General features: G+C 38.2%; 1 protein-coding gene across 11 annotated transcripts in view; it reads left to right on the forward strand.

The window, feature by feature from the left end:
- Nucleotides 1-12,947, forward strand: part of LOC139969723 (liprin-alpha-1-like) — a 132,571-nt gene that overhangs the window by 36,593 nt on the left and 83,031 nt on the right. Inside the window, exon 1 of one of the 11 annotated variants that reach the window (XM_071974924.1) lies at nt 4,159-4,755. The exons of the other annotated variants lie outside the window; for them this stretch is intronic. Within the exon in view, the coding sequence (XP_071831025.1) occupies nt 4,726-4,755 (30 nt within the window). The 5' untranslated portion in view covers nt 4,159-4,725. Of the gene's footprint in view, nt 1-4,158; nt 4,756-12,947 lie in introns of those variants that run through there. 11 annotated transcript variants of the gene reach the window in all.

The raw sequence follows: 12,947 nt of genomic DNA on the forward strand, positions 1-12,947 counted from the left end.
TGTGTCTTATTTTCCAGCATCCTTGAAACATTATATCCTTCCCCTTTGATTTGTTGATGTCATAAAGCTGTAATTATGTTGTGCATTATTTTATTCCAGTATTTAGATTGTATATTCTTCTTGTGTATTTGACAGTATCCCAGTGATCTCCATTTTTCTGCTCTTGGTTTTTTTTCTCTGTACTTTCATATCATATCTATCTCTACCCATAGCCTCCATCTCCACATTTTCTTTACTTTCTTCCTCCATCCCTTCATCTGTCTTTCACTCTTTCTTTTTTGACCTCTTTCCTCCCCTCTGTTTACCCTGTATGTTTTAGTTTGCCAACTCCCCCCCCCCCCCCGCATCTCACCCCCAAAAAAGTTCACAAGGTTGACAAGTCTCCCCGTGCTAGTCCCAAGCTATACACCCTTGTTGTGGTGACCATTCAATATACTTGCGGATCAAATGGAAAGCCCCACCCCCACCCCTTATTCTCAGTGTAATGAATCGGCAAATGGAAGATTATTCGGAGTTGTTTGTGATGGTTCAATGATCTTATAGTCAGGCATAGGCCTATATGGTTCTCTTTGTCCTTCATTGCCGTCGAAGTTTGAAATGAATTAATCGTGCTAGGAACTTCCGGGCAATGTTTAATTTTCTGTGGCAAGAAAAAAAGCTTCCCCCAGTCTCTCCTGGTTGACTATATAGAGCCTGTACGCCTATATGGTCACACAATAGTATAGATAAGTATGATCCATGCAGACAGCTAGTATATATTTTTTTTAAATTCAATCCAATTTCAGTTAAAGTTTCGAGTTGTAATTCGAGTCAGTCGAGATGAGGTGCCCCATGGTGGAGCTGGGTAACCCACCCCAACCCCGTTGCCGACTTTTTGGCATTTCGTTGGGAGCCGTTCGGAACAAGAAGCAGGAGAGTCAATTCTGGGAGTACAGTACGCTGGAAAGCAATACACTGACGTGATTTAGAAAAAAAAGGTTTTGCTTTGACGGCCGATGCTCAGCGAGACACTTTTCAATGGAAATAACTATTAGTTTATTGTTCATGTACTTATTCCCTTTTTGCCAATCCTTTCTAAAGAGGGTGGAGCCGCCCCTTATGGCAACGTATTTTCCTTCCCTTTTCCGTTCAAGTTTCGTTTTTTTTAATTCGGGTCAAGAGGTGCAAGGACAGGGTTTACGTGCACCGGTTAGGAGGACGGGGTGCAGCTAGGGCAAGTGCTCTGTGATCGCCTAAAGGGCCCGTTGCCAGGGGTCCAAAAATAAATATACATATTTATCTATATATGGTGTATGACATAAAATGCTTTGTCTTACCCTCCTGATATATAACTAAAATTTATATATAAAATACAATGTAAGCTGTGACTCTGTCTATGTATAATTAATACCTATATTGGCTGAAATACCACTTGTTCACACATGACGGACTTGACTTTACGTTTGATACCCAATTTTGTAATCACTTCAGTCAATTTTTTCACTCATTCGCGTTTGTCTTTTTGTGACACCAGTCAGCGTGAATCAGACATAAAGTTCATAACTATTAGTTTCTTGAGCTGTTTCTTGACTTCGACTGCTCACCATGTAGGCCTAAAAGAGTAAAAGCAGGGAACTGCTAGAGCCTAGAGTAGCAGCTCCCTGGTCAAACTATTACGCCTGATGCAAAGCTCGACCGTAACCTATACTGTACAGCCCATTAGTTGTGAAAAGTTCTGAACGTAAAACAAAGCACAGAGTTTTGTATCACACAACACACACGAAAACGCGGCGTAATACCGCATACTACTGACCAGGGAGTTGTTCCATAACAACTCCCTGTACTGCCACAGACAAGAAACTATGCAGGAATTTCGCCAAGGCCACCGTTCAAGTAACCGAACCCGTTTATTGCTTACTAGCCGTAAATACTGGATTGATGAGAAATTACGAGACAACAGCGACGAACCGGTAGAGGGTAGTATTGATATTATTTTTGAATCGGGTGGTGTGAAGGACAGAATTTACGAGGAAATTACGAGCGATCCCACCTTTAATTGCTAAGTTTGTAAATCAAGGGACTTGCTTAATTTTGTAATCTAGTTTCGTCATATTTTAAGAAACTCGATCACCAGATTTTGGAGAAGAAAGAAAACAATTATGGATGAGTTAGTGTCAATTCAATGTCATTTGTTGCCAGCTATAGCCTATCGGTTGGTCTATCTTTTACTGTTGATCTCATTAATAATTTTTTGTTTTTGTAAGATTTATTTCTTAGCAGAATTTCAATGACACTACTGTTTTTTTATATTTTTTTTTTATCTTCCTTATGTAAGTACACGAATATGTGAGGTGTGAGGCAGACAGGAAACGTTAGATGCAGTTTGCCTCAACAATTCCAGTTCGATCTGTAAAAGCTAAAGTATGCAATGGAAATCGTAGGTTGTTAATACGAAATAGATATATTGTATTGTATTGTATTGTATTGTATTGAATTTTAGATCCTCCTGCAAGCAGGAACTCGCGAAGAAGCCTCATTGGCTTATTCAAAGCCGCAAGCTGACCGAAGTCTGTCTCTTAGATTCATATTTAACGTCCATGATTATGAATTGTCAACAACTCTGTAACTGGACGACATACATTAATCTTGGAGTGACTTGAACCGGGGACCTTATGATTGGTAGGCACCGGCATGAACCATTGAGCTAACACACCTATAATGAACCTACGATTAACCTTTATAATGAACCTATATATATGAACCTACAATGATGGAGTGTTCTACACAGTGTAGTTTGATATCGTGGTGGACTATAATTCTTTGTTTTTATTTTTGTTGTTACATTACATTAAAGTGCTTCGATTTCATCTCTTCTTTGTGTATTGTGAACTTTTGCTGCAGTTGTCAGCGAACAAATATGTCAAATTTACAGCATTGTTCCATGTTCGGTATATTTTCAAAATGATTGTCAAGGCACGAGATGTAAAATTACAGTAGCATTGAAAAAAAGTTGAAGTTATCTTACCTGCATTTGTTTTTAAACCTATGATTCATTCCCAATTTTTTTTGATTATATGCATTGTTCGGGCTTTGTTTAAATAATATAAACATGTCAGAACATTTTATTTCCTGTTTATGAACAATGCCTCTAATGAACAATTACTAATCACTAATCTATATATCGAAGATCAGTATATACAGCTTTAAAATCCTCTGATCCGCGATTCACCCTCCTCCTCCTCGGTCTCTCTCCTGTCTCTCCACGAGATAACCAGTCAGACTACTCGGGCTATGAAAGCCAAGAGTTTAAAAATCTCAAGATTTCAAACTCTGCAGGCGGGGGTTTTAAATTTTTAGTCTCTTTCACGAGAGATTGACGTGTTTCATCCCAGCTCCCGCTTTTCGAAATGCAACGCCGATGTTGGCAAGGGAGGACGGGAAACAAACAAGATTCATGGCAGAGCCGGATTCGTTAGGTCTTACATCGTCGAGGACGAGAGACAATTGCAGACTATTCTACTGTACTGTACTACATAACAAGAGGACAACACTGGAGCAGGTGACGTTAGATATCTAATGTACAGAAGGAGGAGTGATATTGTACAGAGTCCCCTTCATTAGCAAGCCAATGAGAAACCAGGAATTGATTATCGCACTGGGAGATGAAACGAGTGTGCTGGACTGCTCTGCTGCAGCACAGTGCGGATGGAGTACAGAGATTAATGGCAAGATAATACTGTAAATAATATTTTAAATGATAGATTCGGTGAAGGGACTCAGTTATTGCAGTGAGCAGATCTGTTGGCAAAAGATTTTTCCAAAATTGTTAAAAAAATAACAAGCAAAGAAGAAGAAGAAAATAGAAGAAAGACAATTGTGTGACTATGATGATTAAATGTAACGGATATTAGCTCGTTACTGGTGGTAAGGACTGCCGTTGTTGTTCTCGGACTAATTAGATCGGATTTTACTCACTGGATCTTGTGGGACTAAAACTTGTCTTGACTGTTGTGATCTTATTGGATATATCTTCAAGTTGAAACTCGCTATTTCTCGCGAACGTCATATTTTTTCAACATTTTACGGCAATTCTTTCAGATTTGTTCTACTCCCGAATGATTCATTTCTAGAAAAGGGAAGACTTGCTTGAATCTTTTCGCTAATTAAGAAAACGGATCGTCGCAGCCGTAGATTTATAGTGCTCTTCCGTTTATACATTTCTGTTCTTCACCGTTAAAAAACGAAGCAAAAATAGGTCTTAAGTCACCAACACTGGATGTCCCCATTTTTAGGATACTACCGGGTTTTGTTGCGGACGGTACACTCGAGGATCTTTTCTGCAGACTGACGGTGCTCTTCATTTATGGTTTTCCATTTTAGTAAAAGGGTTGAAACCATCAGTACTGGGACCCTTCTTTTTCTAATCCTGCCCTTTATTCTTTCAAGTACGTAAAAGAAGTGCCTTTAATGCCTTCTATTCTAATGACAATATTTTAAGTATCAATAAACAGAAACCTCGTAAAGTGCTTTAATTTTTGGACAAATGTAACAAAACAGAAACACAAACATGGAAAGTTTGCAGCTGAGAATTTTATGATGAGTTCAAAGAAGTGGAAGACAGGATCTTGGAGATTTTAATGCGCGGATGCTCTGTTTTTTCCCCCAAAAAATTTAAAAGTTGAACTTTTGAGATTTGAATAATTTCTGCGGTTTATAACTTGGCGACTTAATTTTTGGAATCCCATCATGGGTCGAATGGATACATACTATTTAAAGGTAATTTAAAGCTTGTTTTCAAGTGTTTGTGATTTACTTTGTTCCTCGCTTACTCTGTCTCCCCACAACCTTAAAGGTAATTTAAAACTCGTTTCAAGTTTTTGTGCTCTGTTATTGATGCTTGCTTGCAGTACATGTTGGTGTTTTAAGCAACAAATTATTGGTACAGAATTGACCTCAAAATCGAACCTTCTCGTACAGTGTGATGTACGGGTTATGAACTTAGGAGAAACTATTTGTTTGTCATTCCTTAAACTTCATATCTTTTCCTTGAATGTTTAGTAGATTTGAAATATAATGGGAGAGGGGGGGGGGGGCAGGTGGGGCAAATGTTAAGTGGAAGGATGTTACTGTATGCTTGGCATTAAATGCTATAACATCAACTAGTATTACATACCATCATGTTGGGTTTGTATGGCCTCACCCTAACAAAAGTTTGGGTAGAGTATTGGTTCGTTGGCAGGGGGTGGGGGACTGGGGGTGGTGGGATGGCATCCATCCCAGTAATGTTACAGAAGGCATTATTGGTTTAAGGTCATGTAATACCTGGTTATATCCAACTTAATACTTTTAGTGACTTACCGTTGGTTTTAACCCAATTCATAAACTTTGTTCCCCACAAAGTGAATGTTGTGCACTCTACTTCTGTTTGCACAAACCAGGCCAGTTTTATGTCAATTTTATTGTGATTTAATTGGCAAACACATCAACAAATTGTTTCCAGGATCTTCTCCATTTAACCCCTCGAAGAGGTTAGTTTAAAGGGTTAATTTAACCTCTCTAAAGGTCGCCACCCCTCAACCTTCCAAAGTGCAATTTAGGCTTGTTTTCTGAACTTGGATTTTCAACTGTCAGAATGATATGTTCATATTTAACAAACGCAATATTTTCACATATTTGTAGGGTGTTTTTAAACTCTAATCTTATATACTCAAACCAACAAGTTTCAGAATTACGCATTTCGCATTACCCATAAACATACTGAACTGGCGTGCGCACAATTTTGACAAAATATTTTTCGGAAAACACCATAATTTAAGGTCCTGATCACTACAGTTCCGAGCGAATTGGGTCGGAAAGAAATCGGCGCACAAAACGAACGCACTCAGCACTTTGGGTGGCAGAATTAGAAGGGAGGAGGGTGCGACATAGAGAACGCACATTGTCATACTTAAGGTTATCAATTCAGTCTAGACAAGGTAGATTCGAGAGTGCTGAGATTGTGAGTAGACAGGTAAAGCTCGTAAATATCCAAAGCCGGTAAGTTTCGGAATTTATGGGATTTCAGTAAATTGAATAGCAACATCTAACAAACTAGTTCAACTCAAAAATGCTCTTGATTAAAGGGGATCGTTAGTTCATCCTTGCCCTTAAAAGAATCTTAATCTGTAGATCTGGACAGTAAATAATATGGTTGATTCTTTCTTCCCTGCTGGGTTTGCTCATCAACATAACCTCCTGATGGTAACCGCAAAAAATTTATATGATAAAAATAAAAAGAGAATTTTTGGGTGTGGACTTACTTACATTTTGAAAATAATTCTCTTAAAGGTCATCCGCATATCTAATTTACAGATTTCTGAAAGTATCGACTTTTAAGTGGATCAGTTGTGACCTTGACAATCTTTTTATAATAGTATATATGTGTGGTATGCATTGTTTAGCGTTATTGTCATAACTATTATATAACAAGCATGAAAATTGGAATCTGATATGAAAGAAACAGCAAGAAAACTCCATAGCAAGTATGTCACCACTCCCCCATTCCCAACCACCCACCTATATTTATATATTTCATCAAGAGCATCCTAAATATTTTCTGAAAGTTTTAAAGTTTAACTGGATCAAATGTGACCTTGGCAAGTTTTGTGTATAAGTATCTGTATACTGTATCTCAGTGTATGCTATGCTTTATCTTAGTGGTATTGTTCTGTATTTCTCCCAAATAAAATTATGTCAAGGACGAGCTTGGAAGGAGTCTCCGTAACAGGACTATTGCTAGATTAGAGTTGGAATTTTTTTTGTTGGGGGTGAATGGTAGGCTGTTGTCTGCCCTAGGAAAGGGTGTGAGTATGAGAAACTGTTTATGTGTAAGATGGAAAATTATCCAAAATGGTCCTATGATTTCCAACATTTTAAAGTTACTTTCTGTTTCTTTAAACCCCTGTGGCTAAGGCCAGAGATTCTGCGAACAAATTCCCAATGTACATCTAACGTCTCGTATTTTCTGAGGAAAAGAGAGGCATCAACCATTGATAACATGCCAGTCGTCATATTACGAGAGTAACACAATTTGCAATTTGTGGTGGACTAAAGAAGAAATTTGTAAGTTTGCCAGGTACCTGTAACTTTCCTTTAGAATTGACTGTCTATACAGTAGCTTAACATATGACCATGTGCCAAATACAACACCTAATACAGTGTTCTAGATAATGTTAAACCCACAGTACTGCATTCATCTTCATGCATATACTGCCATTGACCACTTCCTGTTCTTACATTATATACCCACACCCCTTGTTTTTGTTCTTATCATCTACCCGGTAATTAAACCAAGTGGCTGAGAATCAATCCCTCTTCCATCACTTTCATTGATTTTTGGTTTTCAATTAAACTGCTTCTACGACTCTCATGCATACATGTACATGTGTGCATCTGTTTTGCAATCATAATTCTGTTCTGGGCCAGCATAATTATAACCAGAGCTATGGTCATAGAAATCAGAGACCAGCAGGACAGAAGTCTTATTTTATGGCATGTAGGCATCCTACTCTGGTGGCATGTGGCATTTGGCATGTGGATGTGGCATGTGGCATGTAGGCCTCCTACTCTACAAGTAGTCTAAGGTGCTGTACTTTCTTTTATTGCCACCAAAGTGTGAGAAAGTGGAGAGTATTTAAATGATGCAAAGTAATATTTTTCAATTTATGTATTGTTCATCATATTGTTGTTATGGTATATCCCCCACATGTTTTTAAACTAAAAGTGAAAATTTCTATTTCAATTAAGCAACTGTAACTGTTTCAACTTTTCATTGTAGTTTCACATTCGTGGTGATTTTTACTCAAACTAAGATTACAACTGATACACCCTACCCTTCTCATTGCAACTACTTTAATACACTCGCCCTCCCCACCTAAAGTAGAATGGGTAGTGAATATCTGATGGCTCCATTTTACTCCAAACATATCATGAACTAGACACTTTCTTATGAAGTATTTTAATAATTACCCTGCAAATTATTTCTGTCAACTTTTTTTTATTTTTATAATTTTTGTCTCATTGAAATGAGATGTTATAGACCTTCATAATGTTCCAATTTTTTTTTTACTTTTCCTTAAAATGTTACACTACAATAATTTAGAGGGATCTATTTTAACTTCTTTTCTTTGGGGGGGGGGGGGAATTTGTGCAAGTTTATCATTAAAGAACCTGATATTCTTTGTTTTCTGAAGTTCAAGTTTGACTTCTATTGGCATCGTCATGGAGGGAGGAGGACATGGTCTTAATTAAGCCTGATCTTCTGTAAATGGTGTGGAAACTATTAGCAATTCGTTCTACTTTTTTTGTTTACATCGCAAGATAGACAGGAAATGACGATGCAGGTCTGGTGTTATTCCTCCGTAAGGTACGAAAAGGTTCGTGTGGATATCCAGCGATGCATAATTAAAGAGAAGCCTATACTCACTTCCAAACACCTCCCCGACTCCCAGACTGGCATAGTTTATCTTAAAGATACGGGCAGAAATGAAGAGAACAGAAAATACTGAATTCCTCTCGTAATCCCCCAAAGAAAAGAAACATTGACATCAAGACTGATTGCAGGAATAATTAGAAAAACAGTGCGAGTCACTGAACCGAGTTTTGATTGAAGATCGGGAGCCCCGTTCTGGAGAACTGCACCTGATGAAGTACGGCATGCGCACCAAGGGTTTGTTGTTACTCAATACACATACTGGCCTTACAGTATATGTACACTAAATATGTATACAGTGTGGTTATTAAATTCATCCAATGTTGTTTTATTTTTTATTTATTTTTTTTATTTTAACCTAATCATTAAGAGAAATAAAAATGAGAAGAGAAGGAAAGAAGAAATAGAAGGGGAAAAAAGGGTGCCAGATGTTTAAATGATTGAAAAGTGTTTGGTTATTGCTCTGGAAGATATCCAAGGTTATTACAGGTGGGTTTAGGAGTTGATAATTATACCGACCCCGCACACAAAATTCACTCTCAAGATGTTGACATGTTCTTAGACGGTTTTGTGACCCGGATTTATTTTTAATTTACCCGGGCACCAGTTCTCTTACCTGTCTCCAACTCCTCTTCACTTTTCGTTGTACCCAGTTACTTGTAGCTAAGTTTGCAATTGGTAACGGTTTAACACTGCATATGCGCTCGGCCTATAGTATGTCTCGCTACTGTGTAACACATGCAGGTATATATCTCCTCTCATAGAGTCTACACATATTCGGAATTTTGACCTGCATTTTGGTATTTAGCACATTTGTAAGCTGTGATGGTTCTATGTTTCTTGAATGCCTGTCTTCATTCCACTATCCCATCTGCTTACCATGCAAAGGTGATTTAAAGAGAACTTTTAGTACTTATATTAGCAGGGAGGGGGTGGGGGGGGGGAATGCTCTGTTTTCAATGTAAACATTAGCTCCGTTTCCTTCTTCAGATTCTTCAGATACAGTATAGGATAAGGTTGAATTATGCATCTTTGCATATATGGGTTGCAAATGAATTGATACTGATAAACAGCCGATAGATCCCCATTTCATAATTATTTTTGCCGCACCTAAAAAGACAGTTTATCATCCGACTCGTGCCTTTTTCGTCTCCACCAAACATATTTTTCTCAATTTCTGTACCGTATCTTCCATTTCTGGAGTGGCTCCTGCAACATCAACCGTTAATTTCGAAGATTGACGAAAACATCTAGGGCTCTGCAAAACATTTTCAGACATGCACAGCTTGCTGCCAAACAAAGAATTGCCTATAAGTCACCTTTATCAATGCCCAAACTGAATTATTCCACCTGCTTGTTACATGATAACTGAATTTATCTCCATGCCTATAGTGTCTGCTATGAAACAAACTTTAAATTAAAGGGATGGGGGGGGGGGGGTGGGGCTTAAATCAGAAGTGCCTGGGTAAATTCACTGAGCTGGAGAACTCACATCATTGAAACAGAACAAAAAAGTATATGTGGCTGTATGAACATTACATCTAGCAGTAATGTTGTTTTCAAACTCCACATTTTTCGTTTGCCCGACAGGATGCATTTCTTGCTTGTGAATGTATCATATTCTGATAGTATTATACATTAAGGGTATAATTTATCCCGAATCGGATTGCAAAATGCTGGATGAAAAGATTGTCAAATTCCTAGATTGGAATACCATGATGAATAGTGCTCAGCTTTTGTTCACAGGAAGCACAGTAGTTTTTAGATGGAACTCACATCCTTTGGGGAAAACTGCTACTTAAACTCCTAAAAATGACTCCCTAAATAACATCATATCTCTCGCAAAATTTCTATTTCACCCCATCAGTTCAGGCTGCATATTCTGATCATTTTCATAAATCTGTTTATTATTTTGAATTTTCCAAAATATGGCATATCAAGTTTTTATACTTCATTCTTTTCTAATTACTTGTCTTTTATACACACTCCAATCGACCAAGCCTGTGAACTTGTAGAATTCTTGAATTGCGCCCCCAATGACCCTCTAAGGCCACCATCCCCTCTTTCTTCCAAATCTACCATCCAGACCATGAAGAGACCGTCCCAGACATGAAAATCTAAGGCTAAAAACAGGCTACATCAAAAGAAAAGAAGGGAGAAGAAAGCAGACATGTCACATACACATCCGAAAGATTCCTGATTTCATGTCCCCCTCGTGTGCCCTTGTCGTGTTGATGCCGTTTCACTTGAATGGTATAACACTGTTTCCTCCCTACCTAACCTATTCCCCCCCCCCCCCCATCTGTCTCTTCTACACAACATATCACCCAAGGTGAAGATACCAAGGAACTTTTTCATGACTTGTGGATGATATAAAAGTCAGAAGTTGACATCAATCACGGCATGAGATGTCACATCGATTCTGCTTACAATATATATTTAATATTACATTGATGTCTAACATGGGGTAGAAATTGGATAAGTGCCTATCAGAGTACAGTGATCAGATGTGGTTAGATGCGAATTGAAGAATCCAATTTCTATATTGAGTTTGTCAGGTTCGAGGGCTGTTGGTGTAGTTGTGACTGTGAGTAGTTTTATGGTTACATGACACATTACCCTAATCGTTCATGATACTCATGTGTCATGTCGCTACACTTGGGAACGGGCCCACAGTTATTTCGGGTGTCCTCTGTTTAAAGGAATATACCAGTCGGTGGTAAAGAGCTTGAGAACAATTTACAACTTAACATTAAACCCATCTTGATTATAATCAACCTTGGGATTCAATTTTACAATTATTTTCTACAGTACACTTGTGAAAGTCACGTCACTCCTTCAGTCTTTACTATTTATTTGCTCCACTCTTACGTATCTCTCCAATCTACACATATGCACTTTCCCATCTACCTAAACCAGGGTTGTCCAACCTTTTGTAGAGGAGGGCCACATGGAATAATTATGATGAAGGAGGGGGCCCGCATGAACCCTACGCTCGATTTTTTGCCCGAAGCCCAAGGCAACAAAATGTGAGCACTGCGCGAGCGCACTGATCTATTTTCCTTCCTGATAAAACAGATGAATAAAGTCCAGCCGCCCCTCCCCCACCCCTCCGCTTAGAGTGTCACACAAACTGACCTGTATGCAGTTTTTTGGACCCAGAAGGTTCGAAAGATTGATTATATAGCTTCAAATTGTTATCAATAAATCTGCTCACTAAAATTTTGCACCGTAGAAGCATCTCTGGTGGGCCGGATGCAACCCTGCGGCGGGCCGGACTGTGGCCCGCGGGCCGTAGGTTGGACAACCCTGACCTAAACTATACATGACTGGATATGGTTTTTAAATAGCAATATAATCCCACTTCAGCTACAACACAGAATTTAGTTTTCGGGATTCTGATGTTCTGTATATTTGCAAAATTGAAATTTATCAATTTAGCAATATTTCGTAGATTGTTTTATTTATGTTTTTCTTTGCTGTTGTAATTCTGATACAATCTAGAAAAAACGAAAAAGAAGAGTTCTAGCCATTGGCCTTTATCACTGACTACTTGATTTACTTCACTCCTTTGCTAACCTGTCCTCTCCCAACCTCAGGACTCTCGATCTACAGTATCTTCGGTTTGTGATGCAACACTGAACACAGAGGACACACAATTAAAAGCATGTTCAATGGAAAAAGGAATTCACTGAATAAATTATGTAGGATTGATAACCATGTGCAAAGAGAATTTACTTCGCACCTTGCTTGCTTCTCTTGCTTACCACAACCTCAGGACTCTCGATATACTGTGGCTTTAGAATGTAAAATGCCATAAAAATTTCATCAGAAATTACTAGCAAACAAGCATGAATTGTAATAGTTAGGTTATAAGCTTAAGATGCACATTTCAATCAATAGGTTGGTAAATTCCTGATATTGTTCCAGTCCCCCTCAATCAGTACTTCTTCATTGTCATTTAAATAACTTCCTAGCAAAGAAAAGGGAAAAATTGCCTTGAATTATGCAATCTTATTGGATTATTACAACGTTGTTTTAATTAAGGGTTTATAGGCTATGAAGTGTTAAGTTGATAAACCAGTTGAATGGGATGAAAATAACAATAGCAGTATACTGCCGAAGTGGTAAAGAAAAGGTTAAATTAACCATACACACTCAATGAATCATTGGCATGTACAGTACCTCCCATTTGGCAGGTGCCAATCAGAAGTAGGTATGCTTCTCATTCGAAGCGAAATGGTTCCCGGAAGAAAAGAACAGGTTCCTGAAAAAAACTCAAAAGAAAACAGGGCAGACAGGGCAGGTGCTAATTAAATCGATGAATTTTTTACGAGGATTCATAAATTTTCAATCATAGATTCTGTTGTAATATTCTGTCAAAATTTCACTCCTTGATGAATCGCAGCAGTTGTGGTTTCTGTCAGCCAAATCCATGGCAGGTATATAGACGCCCAACATTACATTACAGGAACTGAATTAGGCGACAGAGAAAAAT

Source organism: Apostichopus japonicus, chromosome 7, assembly GCF_037975245.1.
Source record: "Apostichopus japonicus isolate 1M-3 chromosome 7, ASM3797524v1, whole genome shotgun sequence".
Lineage (NCBI taxonomy): Eukaryota > Metazoa > Echinodermata > Holothuroidea > Aspidochirotida > Stichopodidae > Apostichopus > Apostichopus japonicus.